Below are 23,949 nucleotides of genomic sequence, written 5' to 3'. Positions count from 1 at the left end.
CATAAGCAGAGGGACACGTTCAGGCAGGAAGATAAAGAGATGGAAAACGAAAGTGGGACGCAACATAAATCGACAAATGAACTGACTATCACCCTCAACTTGGGACAGAAAATAGAATATCTGCAAACACATTTCTCTGGTTGGGCGTCAATGGAAAAATGACAGTTGTGAGTATCCACTGATCTTCATCTGGCGGATTTTTTCCAAGCAGGTACACCCCAACTCACACACATACATATACACACATGTTTGGTAACTGTGCAGACTTCTCATGTTGAAACTTAATTCCCACATATAATTTGTCACATCTAATCACATTAATTAATCATTACCTACACATGATAAGTGGCTATACAGTGTATGTGCTATACAAATAAAACTGAATTGCCTGTATTGTGTTAATGGGTCATATTGGCAGGTGCATTAAAATTTGTTATGTGAACAACGCAAACGTTTGTGCAAGTCAGACATTTAAATGCATTACATTTGTATATTCTCCGCTCTACACAGGATGCAGGTGCACAATACATACATACTGCCACTAATGTTTAGATTCTGTCCATTGGCATGTTTTAGAAGAATTACACTTTTTAATTTTTTTGCCATTATTCAGACTGGATATTTGATCAGTCTTTATCAAAAATAAGATGATAAATTGCCTGTACATGTAAAACAATTTAACAAGTCAGAGGAATACAAATCGCAGTCATTTACCCACCCATACACACACTGATGGTTGTAACCTGCATTGTTGCCACAGCTGCCTTGGAGTAGACTGACAGAAGAGAGGCTGCCATTCAACCGGCACCACTTGGCCCTCTGACCACCAGTGGCATGCAGGGCTTGTGAAGTGTTTTGCCCAAGGACAGAGAAGCAAAATGACTGAGATGGACAGAATAGGGAGTCCATGCTTGAATTTGCTGATATTTTCTTCCTACAGTTTTAATGTTACTCTGTCTACAGCTCAGCTTGTGTTCCTGAATCTTCCAGTTTGTGGTAAGTGTGAGGCTGGGTGGATTCTGAGTGGTTCCTGAACATCCTAACTCATTTCCTTACATTTCAGCTGAAGGTTTGGCTCAGATAAACACGAAATGCCAAACACACATAAAATGTTAAAAAGCACCCTTTTTGTAAATTGCATGATCGTTTCACCATGTGAAAAAATTAGTTAAAATCCTTTAAGGAGATAAAAAATACTGACATTTATGCTAATTGTAAATGCATGTAAACCTCTGACAAAAACTGTGCTGATACTGTAAATGACGAACACTTTGCCATACATCTAAGAACACAAGCACTTAAATACAACGATATTAACTTTTTCCATTGTTACAATGCACTTTTGTTACTGACAAAAATATATGCCACAATACAGTACTATAACTAACCACACTGGATGTTGAAGATGTCTTCATCTGACCACGAGCTATGGAGGAGAAAAAATTGCATATGTGCATCTGATTCACTGAAGAAGAGTAAAGTAGCCATAAACCAATCACAGGCAAACTTGGACAGGTGTTTACACACAAGCAGTGATGCATAGTGAGCGCACAAAAACAAAGCAGACACACAGAGACAAGTCTCCCAGCTGTGGACCACATAAAGGGGCAACACTGTCATATAAAAGAACTGACATTCACATTTCCAATGATGTCAAAAAACACATGAAACATTATACTGTGAAACCTGCTTCAATATCTTTTAGATAAAGTGTTGAATCTAGTATAAAAGATACAATTGAAAACTGAGTCAAGGATGTGATTTTATTGAAGGATGAGGCCGAATTGCACATCAAGGTCTGAATCTCCTCTTATTCTACTTTGTCTTGTTTGCTTAGAGGTGTGAATTTCTAAATAATAATTAGAGTTGCTATCAAATATCTAATTAAGCTAGAGAGAAATTTCAACTAATTAAAGCAAGTTTATTATGTTTTATGACTTTAATATGAAGGTTTTCCCTTGTTCATTTTCAAACAGATGTTCCAGCAAAAACAAGACGCATACATTTAATATTGAAAGGACCTTAAGAAAATGGAAGATAACATTTAAATTGATGTTAAATCTGTGTTTTCTGGAATGGCTTAGAGGTTAGCGTTTTGTGTCAATATATATTTTCTTTTAACCCTCATAATTATCGTATTTCGTCTTCAAGGTTTGTGGCGTTGAATAGCAGGTACAGGTTTTCTAAGTAAATGGATTTGGCTGTGATCATAGTTCATTAAGACACCACTTTTGAATTAGAAGCTGTCTGAATAGAAATGAGGTGTGAATGCATCGGTCCTTGAAACTAAAAAGTGGAGCAGCAGAAGTCCTATAGAACAGGGAATTTTGTAGTGATCATTACATAGAAATAACACCAAAAAATCTAAATCTAGATTTAAAAGTAGCGTTAGATTTACGGGTAAAACTACATTTATTTTAGATTCGTTACCTTCCACTAAAATGCATCTAATTCAGGTCATCATGGAGTTTTTTATGATTTTTTTCTTCTACAGATATGCACTTCTTGTTTGTTTCCTTTCCACAATCCAAAAGTTAACCACAGTTACTGATGACTCTAAAATAATAAAACGTACATTAAATTAGGAAAATAGATGAGGAGTACATTAAAGTGAAAGTGTTTAATGAACCTCAATAAGTTTTGAGTCACTTGATTTGTTATGTGCATCTTCATTGGTTAACTTACCCTAAAATAAATAAGGCATATCAAATCTACAGTCAGGTGTCCCAAATATAAGAACCTCACCCATCATGTTCTTGTTGATTTTGTTTTAAGTTTCTTCCCTCATTTGACAAGAAGCACAAATTTCCATCTGTTTATCATCAGCTGCTATTGCTTTGAGTCTCTCTTGCGTTTTTTCCAGCAAATTATGACCTTTGATGACATTTGAAAGATATCTCTAATGAAAGTCAGGAAAAATCCAAGTTAAGGTACCAAAGTAAATAACCATCTTAACTTCAACCATTGTTTTTAGATCAATAAAGTTTTTTATTTATTAATCTAATGATTTAATTAATTAAGATCACTTTGTTCAAGATGAGCATGAGCAGTGAGATTTGATCAAGCTTTTTTACAAACACTGTTCCAAAATACTCACATTTGGTGAGAACGTGCAATGCCATCGTTCATCTCCAGTGGTTGTGTTTGCAGTTATATAAACTAATTCAAGTGTCTGACATGAAGGAAAAACTGTTAAATCAAGACGCAGTAGAATAAATATTTATAAGTGAAAAACATTCCTTCATGCTGTATTTCAAATGATTTTGTATGAAAAGAATTACATTGTATTAATTTGGTAATTATTTTCTTAACTATTGCCACTTATTCCCATGTCATCTTGAACAAAACGTCTTTTCATGCTTAAATTAATCAGTCAAAACACAATAATAAAAGACGGAACATATTCACAGACTTAATCGGTTTAACGTTTTTCTTCTGCCACTGTTTTTAAAATCCTCAGTGTGACTCTGAGTTTAGACCTCTTGAATGTAACTTTATACTCTCTTTTGACACCATTATCTCTTCTCCTTCATTGCTTCTTCTGAATCCCCTCAAACTTGTTTTTTTTCCTCCATTTTTCTTCCTCTTCTCATTTCCAAGAAGATTGCCCTACATTTCTTTGAAATTTAAATCGGATTGATACGTAAACATTCCTCTATAAACTCCTAAGTCAGTCTGAAAGATAGAAAGTGTGTTCTAGCGTAGAACGGCAGAGGAAAAATGAGCCAACTTTGAAAAGGGAAAATCGTTATATAAGAAAAAGATAGCACTGGAGAGAAAACTGTCCATCTAGGTGGCTCTTTGTGTGAAGTTGATCCGTCAGCTGTCAATCTTCAGTCACAAATATCTTTAGTTGCTATAGTAACCATAACATCTTCTGCAGGAAAATAAAAAATGAATTATACATTCAAAGTCCAGCCAGGTGCTATGCTGTGCTGTAATTAACCAGAGGGCTAAAATTATGCAAAGCAGGCTGGGTCTTTGGCAGATATGAGTTTAGTTTTGGAAGGACTACACTATTTTTCTCTACTTATCCAAAGAACTTTTCCATACTGACAAACAGGAAGATGTCTTCTTCTCTGCATTTCCCTGATCCTCTAGTGAGAATAGTTAGCTCAGTTCACAGAAGTCAAGAATAAAATTCAGACAGTAAGAGAAACAAGCAAGCCGACAGGTTTATCTGAAGTGCAGGAAGAATCCTTTCAGTTATCTCACTATTCGCAGGGCATTTCTGTTTTTACGGACATTTACACACTTAATTATGCAGTGGATAAGATCCAGCTGTGTAGCTTTGCGTGCTGTATGATCTATATGGACACACCTGCTGACAATTTGCACAGTAATAAGGAAAAATCCAGCTAGGTTGAGTTCATCTTATAAGCCTGTAATTAACAGCGAGTCTTTCTAAACAAATTAGCAGAAGGAGACAGAGATAGAAGCAAGCTAACATGTGTAGACAAACACACACACACACACACCCACCCCCTCACACACACACTCACTACAGAATTTAATGTTCCAATTATCCACAAATGTAGGCCCACACAAGCCAGTTTGACATTTAAATACTCCTACGATATTTTCTTTCAACGTCCACCAACATTTATAAATATGGCAATATCTAAGAAATAAATACTTATTTAAAAGAACAGCCTTGTCCTTGTGATTCTCTATTTAGCAAAGTATGATACTAGTTAAGATAGTTGACAAAATGCTCAAACAATATTCCTATCTTCTATGAAGCCAAATATTGACCAAAATGTTTTAAACAGCAGATGATGGGTTCTCAAACTTGGTAGTCAAAAGTAAAACATTTCATTTTTAGATAAAGTCAAAACTTCAGAAAAAGTAATAACAGTGGTAATGAGCACATAGACAGCAAACACTTCCTGTCTACAGTTGGTTTTTTTTGCACTCTAATTTTAGGACAATTTTTATCTCACATTTAATTCCACCAAATAAACTGTCTTGCTTACTCACAAAAAAGTAAATGTAACCTAAAAAAAAATAGGAGACACTGTAACATCAAAATAAATGAGGTGAAAATTATAGATACTGACATGCCTGCTTATGCGAATTAGCTTCTGCTATACTCCCATAATTGAAAGCAAACGAGCTAATATTGTAAAAATTAGTTGAGTAAACCTGAGGACATAGTTTTTATTTTTTCTTCAAATGTAATTTTTTTTCTCAAATTCCAAAATTTTGACAGCACTAAATCTTTTCTTTTTGAAAAACACTATTTTGCGAGACTAAGTTTTAGTTAGTTTGGTTTTATTTAGTGTTTGGTTTTATTTAGTGTAATAGTTTAACATCACTTCAGATAAAACACTCATCGCTTGATCATTAATGGCTCCAAACAACTTTCAATGAATTCATGTCTCTCTCTGCTGAGAGCTGACTTAGTTTGCAGAATGGACAGGCTGACATTAGATCTGGACTTTTATGTGTTGACCTCACCTACAGTATAAGTTATGCAACTTTATGAGTTTTTTTCGTTGTTTTTTTTTTTACAGTTTCGGACAGGGTCCAGATTTACTGGTATGGAAATTCGGAAAAGTTACATTAACTCTTTTTCATTTGCATATTGAATTTCAACAGATGTATAAATGAAGCACAGGACTAATTTATTATGTTTAATGACTTTCTAAGCCATAACCTATGTGGGTAGAATGCAGTGTTTTTGATGGCATTTATTGTGAATCGGTGCTATATAAAAAAAGCTGAACTGAGTTGCATGAGTGTTGCATAAATATATATGTTCTTTTGTCAGACTAATATGGCTGAAAACAATAATAGATTGTTTTAGAAAGCTGATTTTGTGAGCTTGTGAAGCAAAATTTAAACAACTTGGAGACCAAATAAAACCAGGACAATTCTATGTTACACTGTAATAAATTTAACCAAAAACTAATTAATACACCCACAACTCCATGTAGAGAAATAATAATAATACCCAGATTGTGAAGTATTTGTGTAATATTCAAATAAAGAAAAAAGTTTTTAAAATGATTGATATTTATGGTTGTTTATTACAATATCTCTGTTTATGTCTATATGTTTCCTAGAGTGTGCAGGATTTAGGGTAAAAAGGGTTATGGAAAACAGAGAGAATCATTTGATATTTGCCTCTCACATCAAAGTGTTTTCCTGTTTGCACATTGATGTTGCTCTTGAACAAAGGCTTTTTTTGGACCGATTTCAAACTAGCTTTCTAGCAGGCAGCCTCTACACCTTGATATAAAACAAACAACCCTTTTTTTCTTTTTCTTCTTCTTTTTATCCGTATTCTCAGGAAGTGTAGATTCTGTATTATTGTTCAGCAAATACCCTGCGGGGGCAAAAACAGCAGGAGATGTTTCTGGATAAATGCCAGCTCAGATGTTCTGAATTGACAGCCAGCCATTCAGCCAGCTGGTTAGTCAGCCAGTCAACCAGTGTGGAAAGAAGTGCCAGAGGCCTCGCATGGAAATGCCTGCAAACGCTACAGCAACTTATGATGTATGATTTTTATTTTTCAATGCAAAAAATAAATCAACAATTATGCCTGAGGGAAGGGAGAAAGGGAGAGAAATTATTTCTATAGATCTGTTATCTTGTAAAGTCAGAAAATCAAAATTTACACGGATCTGAGGTAATTTCTGACCGGAGTCTCCAGATGGAAATGAGGATGTTTAATATGATAATATATCCCTCCCTGTAGGAAAGTCACTGATTTTGTTTATTCCACTACAGGTAAATCAGACTGCAGGCCGGTTACACAACCACAGACTCATGAAAAATGCTGTTCAGAGAGGATGACGACAGTGAGCACAGTGACCTTGTTCGTACCAAAGACAAACACTTTGTTTTGGATTCTAAGTCATTTTTCCATTACGAATTACAAACGCTATTCAGAATAAAATGTAATTTCTTATTGAACTATTTATCATGTTTATTCCTGTTGCTAAAATGTTCTTTTCCATTACCCCTTCTTGCAGTAATCCTAACAATTACTAAACGTGACTGCAAAGCCTGTATTTGAATTGAAACTATTTAAAGGATTACTTTATTCATTTCCCACTTTGAAAACAGCTGTGACATTAAAAATAAATGGAAAGAAACTCTACCACTGTCAAAGTATGTCACACCTAGCAACAGGAAAGGCAACACTGAAAAAATAGACATCATGAAAATGAAGGTAAGGTCTTTTATTTAAGGTATGATTCATGATTACTGTAAAATAGGAATATGCCCATTGGAGTAATTGCTTGATTCCTAAATAGTTGATTTAATATATAAAAAACAAAAGCCGGAAAAAAATTCATGCAGTAAAAACAACAAAAATCACTAAATTGATAAAAATCAAAGGCTTGAAATGCTGGATGTTGGCCACCTTCTTTGAGCAGAGACAATATAATCCTGACATCCAGGCACATTCAACAACCACTTAACAAGTCAATGGTCTTTTTAAACACCTTGATAGTCACTGGGTTGAAACCCATGTTCCCTCCAGAATTTATTGTGGTTTCTCAGAAATGTTGGTCCATATTGACATGATGGCTTCACTCAGTTCCAGCAGTTTTGTCAGCTGCACATCCATGATGTCAATGTCCCATTCTACAACAAACATGCTCTATTGGACTGAGAGCTGGTGACTGGACGTCATTAGAGTACAGCAAACCTTTTGCTGTTCAGAGAAACCTGCTTGACGTTATTTGAACTTTGATATCCTGGTAGAAGGAGCCATCAGAAGATGGGTACTCTGGTCACAAAGGAATAGATATGGTTGAGTGTTCAGTGGCATAATAACAAGGCTCAGTTGTTACTTTGAGACCCAAAGTCTGCAGGAAATAATCCCCCCACATTCTTACACCATCAACATCCCAGCTGTTTTCTGCACTGATTGTTCAGAGTCACTTTAAAAGAAATTAGACCTAATCAACATTAGTTTGGTCATTAAATCTAACATAAAGACATGCCAATCAGACAGCATGTAAAAGCTTCATCTGGAATTGTTCTATAAAGAATTTGAGAGTTTTCTGAGGGAGATTTTGAAACCGCTGCAATTTTTCCTCTTTCAGTCTGATTTCTTCATGCTATATTTGCTGACCCACACTTTTTGCTCTTGCTTCAGTGCCCTTTCACTATCAACCATCAATCATTATGTTCCATCTAAGTGTTAAAACTAAACTGAGTCAGATGTTTTGCTGAAGTAAAACCTCAGTGACAGAGCCAAAACTAAATCTGTGGCAAATAATAACCAAGGATGGTAGTTATCCCGGTGTGTGCGGGTGTGTGTGGGTGTGTGTGTGTGAATATAACATTTTAGTTCATCTCAGGTCAGAGTGAAAACTACCTACTTGTACGTATATGCTTTACAATGTCTTTTTTATGCTTTCCCTCTATTTCATCCTTGCTCACATGGCATCCCTCCACTCGCCTAAATCTCAGTTTCTCTGTTCTCTCTCTACCTGGACTTTTTATTTATTTATTTATTTTATTGCTCCATCTTTGGTTCTGTATCACTCACCCACCTGCTGTCTCTCAGCAGTAACAGGTGTTTGGTGAGGCAGGGAGCCTGCAGATCTAAATGTTCTCATCAGTCCCACCGTCCAGCCCAACAGCTGATCTCAGCATCAGTCCACAGCCTGCTGCAGCGACCATAGATCCTTCGAGCGACTTTTATTCTTGACAATGATACAATAAATTCATTTCTGTGCTGGCAAAATCCTCCTGGCTTTGTTGGAAACTGGAGAATCATCAACAATACCATAAAGAACACCAAGGGGTCCTTGTGCGCCCCATCAACACTATTTATGAAATGACTTATTGAGCTTCTGAGACTTTAGGCCTTTAAAATACAGCAGGCATGAACTAGTATAAACATTATTATAGAATAATAAGCCAGATCATTGCTAAGAATCAAGATCTTTATCATGGGACATTCATACCATTATTATTGCTATTATTTATTTAGTTATTTTTTTGTGAAATTAAGGAACCACAATTATATTTATGTTTTCAGACTTCAAATTAAAGAAAAACACAAATTTTATGATAAGAAAATATTTTTGGTACAACTAGACAAATTAAGTCCTTTACATACTGTATAAAAAAATAATGAAGAATAAAATCCATAGATAATAAAAGTAACATCCTTTGTAGCTTAATGATTCAATAAATTCAATCAAAATAAACTATTTACACCTTTTAGCCATATTGTGTAAATCTGATACATAAATTTGAAGAAATTAGAGAGAGAACTGTTAAAACTAACCTTTATTCTCATTTTTATAACTGTAAAAAATATTAATCAGTATTAATGTGTTACTGATTCTGGCTACAATAGTTAAGAGCCAGTGTGGAGGGTCGCGTAGCTAAAACATGGCAGGTTTGAATCTCAGTTGGAGTCTTTCAGTGAGAGGTTTGCTCGTTTTCTGCAAACACTTGAGGGTTTTTCCTTTTTCTCCCAAAATGCAAAACCATTCATTTTAGGTTAATTGGTGATTCAAAATTGCCTTAAGGTGTAAGTATTTGCGTGTAAGGTGTGTTTCTCTTTGTTGATAATATAATTGCACAATAACAATAATAATTTGCTGCATTCCAACAAAAACATCACAAGATGTGTATAAATTGACATATAAAGGTGGGCACCCTGCAGAAATAATTACCTGCATAATGTACAGGCTCATTTTGCATGCTTTTCCTAGAACTGAATGTTTAGATCATAATGAGCATTCATGTGAAAAGGAGAGAGGTGTATTATGCCACAGGAGTAAATGTATTTTTTTTTTACAACCACTGTGGCTCTGTGCTGATTGCAGCTGCCAATCTCCTTAATGCAGCCATCTACACACTTTTTAAAACTTTTCTTTCAAACCTAAAATAGTCTTTGATATTCACAGCATAAGTTTTCACAATTTTTGTTTAAGCCGTCTTGTGATGAGCACATTTATAATCTTGTTAGCCACTGACGCTGCAGAACTCAGTTGGGTGGGCAAATGAAGGAACGAGAGAATGAAAAAATGCTTATAAGGTATAAATCATGCATCATGCTGAGTTTCAGTGCCTGTTTTAGTCTCTGCAGAACAGTGAAAGTGTACTCAACTTTCTGATGTGTTGGTGACAAGTAGAAGCAGCTTAGAGAATTATCAAAGATACAATAGGACACAGACAGATGGACAGACCTACCAAGCGCAGAGGGACTTAGTTCTACTAGCTTTAGTATCCTCCATCTGTGTGTATGCAGTGTGTGTGTGAGTAGGTTTAAGTCCTTCTATGGTCCTGTGTTTCTCTTTTCCTCTGAAGTCCCACCTTCATCCCTCCCCATGTTCTTTCTCACTTTACTTCTCCCCTTCCATACTCCTGGATTAGTTCCATTGCCTGGTTATCTAGCATTGGCCTATTTTCTTCAAAAAGTGTGTCCGTTTTACAGTCACTGTAATCTGAGTTGTGTTTGAGCATAAATGCAATTTGCAGCTAGATGTAATCAGTTCAATTTGGTTTCCCTCTACCAGAAAAGGTGGTATCTAAACTAGAAACGTTGCATTTTTTATGTGGTTTTCCTTTGTGCCTTCAGTTTTTACTGAAGCTTCAAAAATTTATAGCGAGTAGCTTTTATGTGAGGCCATGTTTGTAACAAAGATGAGAAATAATTGTTTTTGTTGAACAAAATCATTTTATCGTTAAAAAATGATTTAAGCGTTAGATAATATTAGACAAAATACTATATATCAACACTTATGAATCTGAACACAAGGCTATATGTAGCTGTTGATGGATTTAGTTGCAACAATGTTCTAGTCACTAAATGTTCTCCGATTTAGCTTTGAAATCAAAATGAACTGTTTCTATTAATCTACAACAAGACACTTACTACTGAATTATTTGCCATGTAGAAAAATGACTTCTGTCAAAATCGATGTTTGACCTGGTTAGTGATGTTGGACTGCAATTCATTTTAACACATCTTTACAGTACATATGTGTATTTCTTAGTGAAAAGGGAAGCTGGCAATATTTGTTTTCATTTATGTGAAATGAAAACCAAGTTTCTAATAAACTGTTCTTGCAATCCAGAGGAAAATAGCTTACTTTGCTACATGCTACTTACACTTACTTAAAATGACCTTCAGAGTAAACTTTTCTTTTCAACATTTTGGTGTGCCTGTAAGTAGGTGACTAATTATGTACGAGGGCTCGTTAGTGATTTTATGATTTATCTGGGTGTGTCTGTGCTCTGCCTTGTTTGTGGAACAAATGTGATATGATTCAACAACCTCTTTATTTTACCTTTATAGGAGAAAATATCTAAGCTACTTGAAAAAGATTAACAAGAAAGTGCTGGAAATCTGCAAACTTGATGTAACTGAGAGAAAAATTTAAGTAAACAAGAACTTTGCTATTACATAGCAGGGACACGTTTTTGTCCAACATTACCAACTGACACCTTGTTTAATTTTATAAATCTAAGCAGAAAACATTAAATATTGTACCTGCTGATTTTAATTCAGGAAGGAAGAAATAGAAGACGTAACGAAGGAAGATTCATTTAAGATTAAGTGATACTTTGGGTTGTTTTAGCACATCACATTTACAGCTAAAATTTTATTACATCTATTCTGCATCGGCTCCTGTCATCTTGTCTTTGACAGATGTTCCCCATTATTATAAAGGATTTACAAGACTTTGAGGTCACAGACAAGGACAAACAAGTCTTGCAACTGCTAAATCTTCCAAAACTATTTAATAAGTTGTCATTCCACTCTTTTGCACATATTCTTGTTAACCTTTCCTGTTTTGTTTTTTTTTGTAGTCTCGTTTCCTACTTACTGATGATGATCTGAGAGCCAGTTTCAGCAAAATATTTCAAATAATATCCCAGAGCATAAAAAAGACTGATGTTAAGCCTGAGAGGAAGAATAAATATAACAACTATCCATGTAGAAAATGAACTGAGTTAACTTAATTTAAGAGATCTAAATCCTCAAAGTTTAAAAGGGGAAAAAATGTGTTCTTGTCAGCTTTGTTTTCTAAGGCTAACAGAGGCTAAGCTGTGCTTTGCGATGACAGCCCAGTTTAAACATTGGTTTACCCAAAAACATTTAACTACAGATAAGTCTCATAATTCCTCCATTAGCCAGGAATCCAACACACTACTGAGTGATCCAAGACCCCATACAAACAACAAAACACAAGGGGAAGCCTCCAAGGTGACCACACACCACCAGTCCCTGCCAAGCCAGCAGCGCCAGGAGCAAAAGAGGGCCATGCTGCAATGTAGCAACTCCTGCACTCTGTCTCCCTGCCTTTGTCCCTGTTGTTTGCATTGGTGTCCATGCTATGTGAAATGTTGTCATGAATTCAGGTGTGTCTATCTGAAGTGCATTAAAACTGGGGTTGCAATTGGATGGTTGTGCTCTGGGGGTGTTCCAACACCCGGGGTACCCACAATGGATTCAAGTATTTAATTGGGCCAAGCAAACCAGGAAAAAAGTACTACACGTTTAAATTTAAGATGTATGCCAATAATGAAAGGAAGAGTGATAATCACAGTAATGCTGCTGTGTTTGTATGACACAAAGATTATGCTCGTATAACATAAAATGTCAGGTTTTACAACTGCTTACATATTCCATGCAGGCTGTGGCGAATGCTCTCCATGAAGAAAAAGAAGACATTTGCATACCAAAAAATATGTTTTCTAATTTATGCAAAACTCTACCTTAACGGCAACTTGAGCAGTCAAGTCAGTCAAGGTTGCTATTTTTGACAAAAGATTTTGAAACTCTTGCAAAAACTGTTTTTCGGTCAAATAAAAATTTCTGGTGCATCTAGGCTTTGCAATAAGCTCCTTAAAAATCAAAGGATGGATCCAGAGCTTCTTCCAATAGGTTTCATCTGTGTTACTATTTCAGTACACACAGTACAAAAATTGCTATTTTATTTATTATGACATATCATGAGGAATGCATCTCACTGATACTCACTTAGGACACTGCAGATTTATCGTAAGTCATCACAAGTAATATTTTAATATGCATGAATAAGTTAACATCTTTAAACTGTAACTGCCTCCCTTTCTATAAGCATCAATAATATGAGGAGATGCCACTTCCCAAATTCTGCTATCTGTTTTGTACCATAATTTCTGGTCCATACAACTTTCTTAGATAATTAGCCTAGTTGATTATTTTTATCTCTGCAGGGAAGTCAACCCACACAGCAGGGCTGAGAGTGAACTGCAACCTTCTTTTTGTAAGGAGTTGGTTTTGGTTAGTTTCTCAGCCCATGTGTTTATATGGTCGTGTGCATCCTTTGGGTTGTGTCCCCGTCAACGTCAAACTGGAATGAAGCCAGTAAAGATCTGAAACAAGTGGAAGGTAGTTCAACACATGTGTCAATGCCATGCAAATAGTTTCCCTCTTCCATGCAATGAATTTAACGGTCAAGGATTAGCAAATGTTCACAGCTTGTCTGACTACTGAAAATATGTTTTTAAAGTTCTTTTGGAGGTATGATTTATATCACAGAACCTTGATCTTAGAGAAAAAACAATCTAAAACCTCCTGAGTCCACAGAATAACTGTGGCATCTCCACCCAGAGGCTTAGAATAACCTACTTGACAAGCTCTTTGAAGAACTTGGTGCATGTCTTTATCCAGGTCCAAGAGATTCTGTTTTAGTTTTTTTGTTTTTTTGAGTTACTGAACCAAATAATCCAGCAACTAATTTTGATTTATTTATGATTGTTTTTTACATTAAAGAACTTTGCTGAAATGGAAAACATGCACACGTACACACAAACATTCCAGGAACACCATACACTCCTCTCACTGTCAAATACACAAGAAAAGGTTGTGCATTCAATACAGTCCTCTCAATATGCCTTTGAAAGAAAAGCATGTTTTCAAATATGTTCTGATCTTGTAACTAGAAACTACCAGTGTTCTTCAACAGATTAAAGCAGGGGTGTCAAACTCCAGTCCTTGAGGGCCGCAGTCCTGCACCTTTTAGATGTGCTTCTGCTGCACCACACCTGAATAGCATAATTAGGTCATTAGCAAGGCTCTGGAGAACTGATCTATACAAGGAGGATTTAATTAAGCCATTTCATTCCAGTGTTTTGTACCTGTGGCACATCTAAAAACTGCAGGACAGCGGCCGCTAGAGGACTGGAGTTTAACACCTGTGGGTTAAAGCTTAGGGGTGACTTCAAACTTTCCATCTATCCATCTACTGTATATCTATTTCTATATACATACAGCTCTGGAAATAACCCTTAAAATTATCAGTTTATCTGATTTTACTTTTATAGGTATATGTTTGAGTAAAATGAACATTGTTCTCTTATTCTATGAACTACTGACAACTTGTCTCTGAAAGTCGAAGCAAAAATTTTGTATTTATTTGCAGAAAATGAGAAATGGTCAAAATAACTAAAAAGATGCAAAGCTTTCAGACCTCAAATAACGCAAAGAAAACAAATTCATATTCATTTACAGAATAATGAATTCTGTAAATGAATTCATTAGGTTTTAACTCAGGAAGAGTTCAGAAAACAATATGTGGTGGAACAACCAGGAGGTTTTCAATGGGGTTCAGTGCAGTGGACTCTTTTTTACAGAGCTGTGTGAGTATATATATACACAAAGAGAGAGAGAGATATTTAGAGAGATTTATACATATAGATCTACATCTATATTTATATATATAGAGAGAGATATAGATATGGATGGATAGATGGATGAAGTTTCGTTTCTACTCTAAGACATATAACAGAGGTAATAATGTCTGAGTAAGAGACAAGCTCTTCAGTTTGAGATAAATATTTTCACACTGTTGACATCAGCCATCAGAGTGAGTGGGATGGAGCAGAGTTAGTGCTGCTGACGCACAGCAGGGACTGGTAAGAAGGGGGCACAGATGCAGTTCAACAATTCTTCTATATATGATATTGCAGTGTTTCCCACACAAAATTCTGAGGGCAGTAAAACCAGTGAGTGCAAAACGAAGACAGAGTATATCCCATGCCTTATGTGCACCTCTGTTTGAGCAAAGACAGAGAAGGCAGCTCCTTAAAGCTTCATTGCACTGTCCATGTCGACAGCTTGACTGGTTGATTTCAGCAAGTCTCAGTATTCAGAAAGAAACCAGAAAGGAGGAGGAGGAGGATTTTTCAGCTAACCAACAACTGGAGCTCAGGAAGACAAGTAGTGACAAAAGAATAATTGAAATCAGGCCCTATATTGTCAGCCCAATTTATTTAACGTAAAGATAAGTTGAAGTCTTTGATAGTGGACATAAATCTAAGTATGTAGCTGGATACAACAAGAGTGTTGGTGCTTTGGAGACCCCCAGGGCAAAAACAAAGACTGGTTAGTGGGCTCAACTAGGCAATATGTTACTTGTCCCTGCACAGTGTTTTGAGAAAAGTGCTAACATCAACAGAAGAGCTACATTGAGAAAATAGAGAACCTCTTACGTGATCTAAATAGCTGTGGGAATAGACTTATTGTAACAGCTCACTGCACTTAAAGCAACAAGCTACAAAAACACCAGTTTTCTACTATTTTTTTAAATATTTTTTTTACATGGAGGACCTGGAGGAACATTTGAAATGCACTTAGCATATTTGAGTCACTCGAAAAATGTAGGTACCAAATAACTCTGGTGGCAGATGATGCAAATCATAGCATGGTAAGGTTGCAGCTGGCATCTCTTCTTAGTTCATTGCCAAAACAGTTATCTGCAGCATTTTTGTTTCCTTTCAGTAATTAATTTATAGTTATGTAATGCATATGCTATATGTATCCTGATGAGGCTGAGGATACACTCATCAAAAGAAGCAGGAAGAAATCATTTTGATATGCTCCATCTTCCATCTCTAAACATCAAAACAATCTATTTTAAAGTTCATTAGATAAAATGAACATATACATCTAAAAAAAAAAGTAATTTCCAAAGATGCTAAATATTCAGAGTGCTGTCCTGAAGCACAATAAGAGATGGCTCTGGAAAGTTGAGTGGAAGAATAACGGGTAGTACAGAAAGATGCATGAACAATAAGGATAAACACAGCCTTTTTAGGACTGGAAAGAAAAGTGAGATTCACAAGGTGTGAACTGTTGGTGGAGTCGGTGCAACAACTGTTGCTTTCCTTATTTAAAGCTGAATGAGAGATCATGTCAGAAGTGTCCCACCTGGGCGAAGGACAGAGAATTGAACTGTCTAAAAATATGTGCGATTATTTAACAACAACACAATATGTACAACTGGTTCATCTGAGGTTATTGTTTCGAGAAGAATAGAATGGGAATACTTTCAACACAGATTGTAAGCATTGTTCTGTTGTTGATGCCAATGACAGCACCTCCTGTTGTTCCACACGTTCTGAAAGGTTACATCTTTGCAGGATATCACGATCTACACTTGTGATTTATGAATTGCCAGAGGCAGCTCAGAGGTGGCTCATCTTTGCAGGTATATGATGGAAATGTTTAGTGAAAGTAGCTAATGGGGTCAAGAGGAACATGAGAGACATCAGACAAAACAATGCAGACGAGATGAAGGGCTCTTTAAATCAAACCAGGCTTCCTTTAGCCCTCGACAGAAACACAAGCTTATCGCCTTCATTCCACACCGCAATAATGTAGAAATTTATGCAAAAGAGTCCCAAACACTGTATTGAGGGCACTAGCTGTACAGTTTATGATGTACTTTCAAGAGGCCGACATTTTTGCATCGGAACTTTAATTGATTATTTATCTAAGGTGAAATTTCTCACCAAAGCAAAAATAATTGAATGGCTGAAAAATGGCACTCTGTGCGTAATGTATCCATATAATAAGAGTTTGACTTTTGTAACTGAATTAATGAATTAAATTAATCTTCATACCATGCTCCAATTTTAATTAGATACACCTGTATTTGAAGTGGTACACACATACAAATATGAATGACTTTTTATTTTCCCTTCCCTCATTTTATTTTCACATCCCTTCTATCTTCTTTGTTGTGATAGAAAGCAATTTCAATAACTAAAAGGCTGGGCTTTTTAGAAACTACTTTGAAAGTAAGTAAGTGAAGTGGCTAATAAGTTAATGAATCTGTATTGTGTCTCTTGAGACTACCGATCTAACGAAATAATCTTGCTGCATCTCATCAGGGCCAAGCAACTAAGTACAAACAAATCCTTTTTTAGTCCTTCTTGTGCCTCTGAAAAGTAGACAGTAGAAAAACACAACATGTTTAGGACTTCTCCCAACCCTGTTGAAATAATAACAATACAATTAAACACAGGTTAATAAAATTAACTTCTGCCACCGTAGATTATGATAGGGAATAAGATATTATTTCATTCTCCTACGAGACTGACAAAAATGTCACATTGCTTAATAAAAGGCTACAAACATGCACTGATGTCTGAGAGTATTATTTCACTTCCACCTTTTTTTAGCTTTAGTGGAAGAGACGATAATTTTGTTTTTTCTTGCTCTGCCAGTTCACTAGTTTAATTTATTATTGCTAGAAGAATAAATTACAAACAAACTGTTCAAAAAATAAATTAGAAAAAAAGGTGGTGAAAAACAATATAAGTGCAGGAAAGCAAATGGTGGATTTATTGAAATAAAGCACACTTCAAAACACTGTATATAGCCTTGAGTAATGGACAACCTCTGTGTTGATGTAAGCTAATATCTTGCACAAAATATCTTTATATGTTATCCTTTAGCAGTCTAAGCCTTTTGTAACGCAAAACAGGAGACAGGATCCCGATCTGATCTTTTTTTTTTTCTTTCAATCAGCAGCTGTACAGGCTATTCTCATCTACCCAGAAAAAAATGTCTTTTAAACAATGACACATGACATAGCTGTGAAGTGTTTTCAAGAAAAAAATCTAACTGTACCAACACCCTTACACTTGGTGCATTCCCAGCTCATCCCTCCTACGCACACAGAGCACTATGAATAAGATATCCTCATTTTACCAGCTCTGTACTGTATATTTTGTTCTCTTTGCCCTTTCTGAAGCAATATTAGAATTCCTACCTCTTTCACCAAGCAGGAGTGCTGCCCATTCATCAAAACCTCACAGATCCCTGAGCATTTTTGTTGATCATCGGATGAAACAACAAAATCTTTACTGTTTTAGAAATTTTAAACATGCGAAAATATTAAGCTGCACTGCTGTAGTGACTCCACATCTCAGAGCATGCTGCATATGCTTTTATGTTGAATCCTTGGTGATAGAATTCGACTTACTTCATTTTTTACTTTGGATGGTTTTCACAGTCAATGGATTTCTTCAATAAAATATTCATTTTAAAATCAATCAAAAATTGTGAAATGTTTGGTTTTTCTTCAGACTGAGGATATCTAAGAATAATTATACAAAACAGCTTAAATGTAATTCCCTGTGGTTTTAATGTACAGATTTAAAACAAGGTTAAACAAGGTCAAGTTAATTGATCTCTCTTTAGGTGAGCGTGTGCGTATGCATGATTGTTTATCCTGTCTGTCTCTGTGTTGCCCTGCGATGGACTGGTGACCCCGCCTCTCGCCTGTGGACAGGTGGTGACAGGTACCAGCATCCCTCCTGTGTATGACAATGGATGGATGTGTGTGCATGTGACTGTTTTGGGTAAATGTGTAAACTGTTAAATAGAGGAGTTTCCGTTCTCTTATTGCAGTGGACTCAGTTTGACAGGAAATGCTTCTGGGCATTTCTGTTATTTGCATTGTCCTCACCCAACTTTACATTATATGTTCTATCAAACCCCAATATATTAATATCTGTGTTATGGTTCACATTTCCACATGCTTTCCTAACAAATATTTCTACTCCAATTAGCCTTATTCAGTCCACCTGATAAAGGTCTAATTGTCTCTCTACTAACTCTACTAATGATTCCTATAGGAACTACAGGAATCCAAATCAATATGTAGAATGGTGGAGCTAAAGACAGAATCAACACACTTTCTTTCTGTAGACTTATTGCCATAAGTCGTCAAATATCAATTATTACTGCCCATGAAATAGAAAGGCCCTGATATTGGGATGAAATACTTTTTTAAAGTCAAGAACAAATTTTAAGTCTGTGTATCTGCTTTTTAAAACATACGGTACTGATAAGAAAATAATTAACAATGTCTTAAATACTAGACATCCACATAAAGGTCCAAAGGGAAATATTAGGACTATTTTATTTTGGTTAACTTGTACTGACATCTTAACATTGTTCTCTATTGGTTGGTCATGTAATAAACATCTTAATTAATTAAAAATAATTCCAGCCATACTTGTGATCAAGCAAAATGTAGGAAAAGATGATCATAAAAATATCAATTACACTTAGTGAGTTTATTTTATTTGAACAATGTTACCCACATTAGCAGTTTTAGTATTTATAATCTTCATCCTTTCATGATTTCCTCTGGAGTTATTGGACTCCCTGTTTTAAATTTATCTCAAAAGAAAAGTGGATCCAACACAGAGGAGTGGATATTGAGTTTGCAAATTATTCGCTGATTTTTACTGTCAACAGAAACTCATTGATATGTAGCCTGTTGAATATTATAAGTTAATCAAGACAAACAGTCGGTGTCCCTTAGCTATAACTTTGTGAAATCCCTTTTTGAAACAATGCTAAATTAGTACTGAAAAAGTGCAAAAGGATATAATTCTAATCATTTTGCAGCTTGAGGGCGTAATTGCAATTAGTCTGTTATTAGTGATGCAATAAGAGGACTCGATGTTCATTATTGATACTAAAAAGCTATAATTTCTTTTTCAAATAAATATTAACAACGTTACCAAACTCTTAAGATCAGAGAGTATTTTGGGGCAGCAGGTTGTGTGACACTGATACTGCACAGCTTGAAGGGTGTTGGTCTGAAACTCAGTTTGCGCTTTTTTGTGTGGAGTTGACATTAATGGGTTACTTTTTATCCAAAAGGAGTGACACTATACTGCTCTAAGATGTAGGTTTGTGTTCATGACTGCTTGGCAAATACAAGTCTTTATTGGACTGGGAATCTGTCCAGGTGTTACTCCACCTGACTCCTCTATGAGTGAAATAACTTCGGGGAGAAGACACAGACAGCCCCCTTTCCCATTTTTTAGGTTTCCACCAAGCAGAAGTTGGACGAATTTGTAGGAAAAACTCAAAATGCAGTCCATAGCATTACAAAGCACAGAAGAGGAAGCACAGAAAACGGTAACAAGAAGGAAGGTAAAAATATCAAAATAATTTCAAACCTCATTTTTAAGTTGCCAGGCGATGGTTGTCCATCATAGACGGATACAATATCAAAGTCTTCCTCCAGTGCCAGCGTAACAAAGGTTAGCTGTATTCGGTTCCTCTCCCCTGTTATTATCAGCCATGTGCAGTTGGCATAGTTGGGATAGCCATGGGGAAAACCAGGAGACTCTATGGTCCCATTCAGGCCTTGGACTACACCACCACAGGAATCAGCTGCAAGAAAGACATGAGAACAAATATATTAGGATTTTTATAGGGAAAACAATTTTCCTACAACACAATATAAAGTCTAGAAATATTCTCATAGTGGTCTTAATTTATTAGAACAGACTGGAGGTTAGTTATAAAGCCTTCTTTTTTGTAAAAATGTCAATTGAATTTCACAGGAAAAAAACTGAGCAGAGTATAATATGTGGTAAATTTAGTATTTACAAAAATATATAGACCTTTTTCACAAAATATACAAATCCAACTTTATCAGTTTTAAACATCAATGCTTTATTAAATAACACTAATACTATCTTTACTTGTAAGCTTTTACAAAATAAAATATTTTTTTAAGAAGTGACTTGCAACTTAAGACAGGAATTTATTGTACTGAAGGCAAAAGTACAACACATTCCTCTGAAATGCAGTCTAGAATAAGTTGACAGTGTGGGAAAACAAAAGGTGTCACACTGTGACATGCTGTGCCTCAAGTCTTTGAGGTTTTATTCTCCTCTTTCCCCATATCAACAACCCCTTAAAGCACTTTTCCCTCCCTTCTCCATTATTTCAGCTCTGCTACTTTCTTCTCATGAACACTCTAAATAGACTTCCATCTGAAGTATAAACGGAGCACGTAGCACACAGTGCGTGTGAGGAAATCCAACATAAAACCCAGCAGTAATTGCATCTGAGATAGTGATGACTATTGATCTAATAACCTGGGGTCAGGGAGAAAACACCTTTCTTTACTCCCACACTCAGATATTTTGTGCACTCAAGGGGTAACAATCAACTTGGTCACAACCCAGTCACAGAAATACAATGAAACCCACCTTGTAAAGTCTAACGCAATGCAATATCACTTATGAAGATTGCCAAAGGAAGTTAATTACATATTTTTTTAATAGTCAAGTCATAGCAGGTGGTCCTATCAAACACAGCCAGGCCTGTCACAATAAGAGATAAATCAATTAATAGCATGATAAATTAAAACAAACTCAATCATTTCCATTTGCATGATTTATCACTTTTCTCTTCCTACCAAAAACTGGATGACAAAAGTTGTGCTTTAGTCTCAACTAGCCCTTTTTTGAAGGAACATTTTGTTTACAGAGGCTTCATATTTCATTTTATTTGTTGTTTCTGTTGTTTTGTTAATTTATTTAGTATATTTTAAATGTCTGAGTTCCAGTGTTAAATATTCATTAGAATTTAAAGTTTATTGATCTTTGAGAATGTGTTCTTCCATTATTATGCCATTACCATTATATTGCTTGAAAATTATCTCAAAGCAACAATATTATCATTTATTGCAATTAATTCTTGGACAATTTATAGTCCAACAAAATTTGTTATTGTAAAAGCCCAGAAATGTGAAAGATTTGAAAAATGCGTTTAAATTGTTCTTAGTTGGAAGGAAGTAAGGAAGGAAGGAAAACAGGACGGATGGACGGACCAACAGATGACATATCCACCTCTCACCCAATGGTCGCTTAAGATAAGCACCAGCTCCCCTGCAGCCCTACATCTATATGTGTGTGCTACGATGGATAAATTTTGGTGCATCAATGCACCTGCTTTTATGGGCTTTGGAGTGAACATAGGGGACATTTTGTATGTGTTTCTGTCTTTCTTCATCAAACAGGATCAAAACAATGCTCACCGTAACAAAACAGATGTTCCCATAGGTGTGAAATGGCACAAAATTCACAGAAGCCCATAAATACACAAGCTACTGATCTCTATACACAAGCTGAAAAGGACAAGCTGCCAGTTACAGGAAAGCATCTATACATGTGTGTTCTCACATGCACAAGCACAAACTTCAAGCCATCTGGAGTGTCCAGATTAATTTCAGATTGTTCTCCGCTGTCTTTCCAACCCAATTCACCTCTCTCCCCTGTAGTCGTATTTGTGTTCGTCTCTCATTCTGTCTTCAGTTGTCTCTCTTTCGTTTTGCCATCCCTTCCGCTGCTTGATCCCCCTCTGCCTCCTCTTGAGCAGATGGGATAAGCAGAATTCAGCAGACACTTGCAGCAAGCCATATTGTAGCACCATACTTCGGGGATTTTAAGAAGTCCATTGCTTAGCTTCTAAGTAAATCTAGCATCAAGCTCTTCTCCTGTTTTTTGGTTTTTCTTCAGATGTTTCGTGACTGTAATTTTTTTTTAGCACTTCTCGGCATCACCAATGTCAACTTGTTGTTGCAGCTGAAGAAAGTCTTTCATGTCTGGATTTAAGAACCCTTATTAGTAAAGAGACGGCATGGACTGATTTCTAGTTTCAGGTTGCAAAATTGTTTTAAAAAGTTATGGTTTCAAAAATAAATTGCATCAGAGCCTTTCAGTGGTTCATTTTCATTCCAATAAAATCCTAGAGACATTCCATCATTTTTACCTGCTCTCTCCTGTACCTGCAAGCCGTCAGTCAGCTGTATTTGATATCAGTGGGGAGGTAAACTGTCTGGAAATACTGTATTTTTTGGTTGTAAAACCACAGATTTGTTTCGGCTATCAGACGAGCACAGTCTCCCACTCTTTAGTTAATACTAAACTGAGAAATACACTGGCAACTTTCTACAAGTTAGGATATCTGTCAAATAAGTAAACAGCCTACCTGCCACTGAGAAATGTAATTCATTTATACAACATCTGTTTACCTTGTCTCCAATGTCACTTTACAAAAAGCTAAATCTCATCTTAGAACACAAATGCCATATTCTGCACAATATGGATGTTTTCTTTAGAACTATTAGTAAATTTAACTATATCTTCCTTTTGTTTATTCATCCACTTTACACATTAATTGTTAAAAAATATAAATACCTTCTAAAACATGCATGCTAACAATATCTTCAAATATCTTTTAAGTACTAAAGATTTCTCTCAAAATGTCAAAGAGGATTCTTAAAAAATAGGTGAACATACTGTATATTTGAGCAGAAGCAATAATAGCATTATTTTTGTCAGCAATTAGGTCATCTTACAAATTTGCGCTTATTAATGTTTAAATGAATTTCAATCAATTTATAACATTGTTTTTGAAGCTCATAGCACAGTTCTATATGATTTGTTTTCGTAGAATCACATGTTGTGTTTGAGATGTTTTAAAGGTTCAAATTGTCTTGTTTTTATCTTGTTTTGCTGATGTGCAGCTCACGAATCTTGTAAATGAGATTTTTAATCTCAATGAGATTTTTTTCTTCCTCATTATATATAGTTTACAAACAAAGTTCATTTTACATGAAGTTTAACACACATCATCATTTAACACACAATTTCACAGTATAAAACTAATCAACTGTGTTTTCTGTATGACTAGATGAGTTGTACCATCTTTTCCACCACTAGACAAATTTAATAAAAATATTTTGCAGAGGCAACCATGAAGCACCTGCTGATGGAGGCCACTGATCAGTTAATGGCTGGTGACCTTCCACCTGGTAAATAGCAAACCATAAACAAGCTCAATTTTCACCTTCTCTGGCCAAAACAGCC

The 23,949-nt window shown here is 35.7% G+C and overlaps 1 protein-coding gene across 4 annotated transcripts in view; it reads right to left on the bottom strand.

The window, feature by feature from the left end:
• The window catches only part of LOC116718451 (CUB and sushi domain-containing protein 1), a 431,730-nt gene that overhangs the window by 292,464 nt on the left and 115,317 nt on the right, over positions 1-23,949 (bottom strand). For all 4 annotated transcript variants that reach the window (XM_032560407.1, XM_032560409.1, XM_032560410.1 and 1 more), the window contains exon 2: positions 20,242-20,458. In XM_032560407.1, the coding sequence (XP_032416298.1) occupies positions 20,242-20,458 (217 nt within the window). The remainder of the gene's footprint in view (positions 1-20,241; positions 20,459-23,949) is intronic.

Source organism: Xiphophorus hellerii, chromosome 4 (assembly GCF_003331165.1).
Source record: "Xiphophorus hellerii strain 12219 chromosome 4, Xiphophorus_hellerii-4.1, whole genome shotgun sequence".
In the NCBI taxonomy this organism is placed as follows: domain Eukaryota; kingdom Metazoa; phylum Chordata; class Actinopteri; order Cyprinodontiformes; family Poeciliidae; genus Xiphophorus; species Xiphophorus hellerii.
The sequence above is the reverse complement of the archived record's forward strand: the minus strand, read 5'-3'. Positions and strand labels throughout refer to the sequence as shown.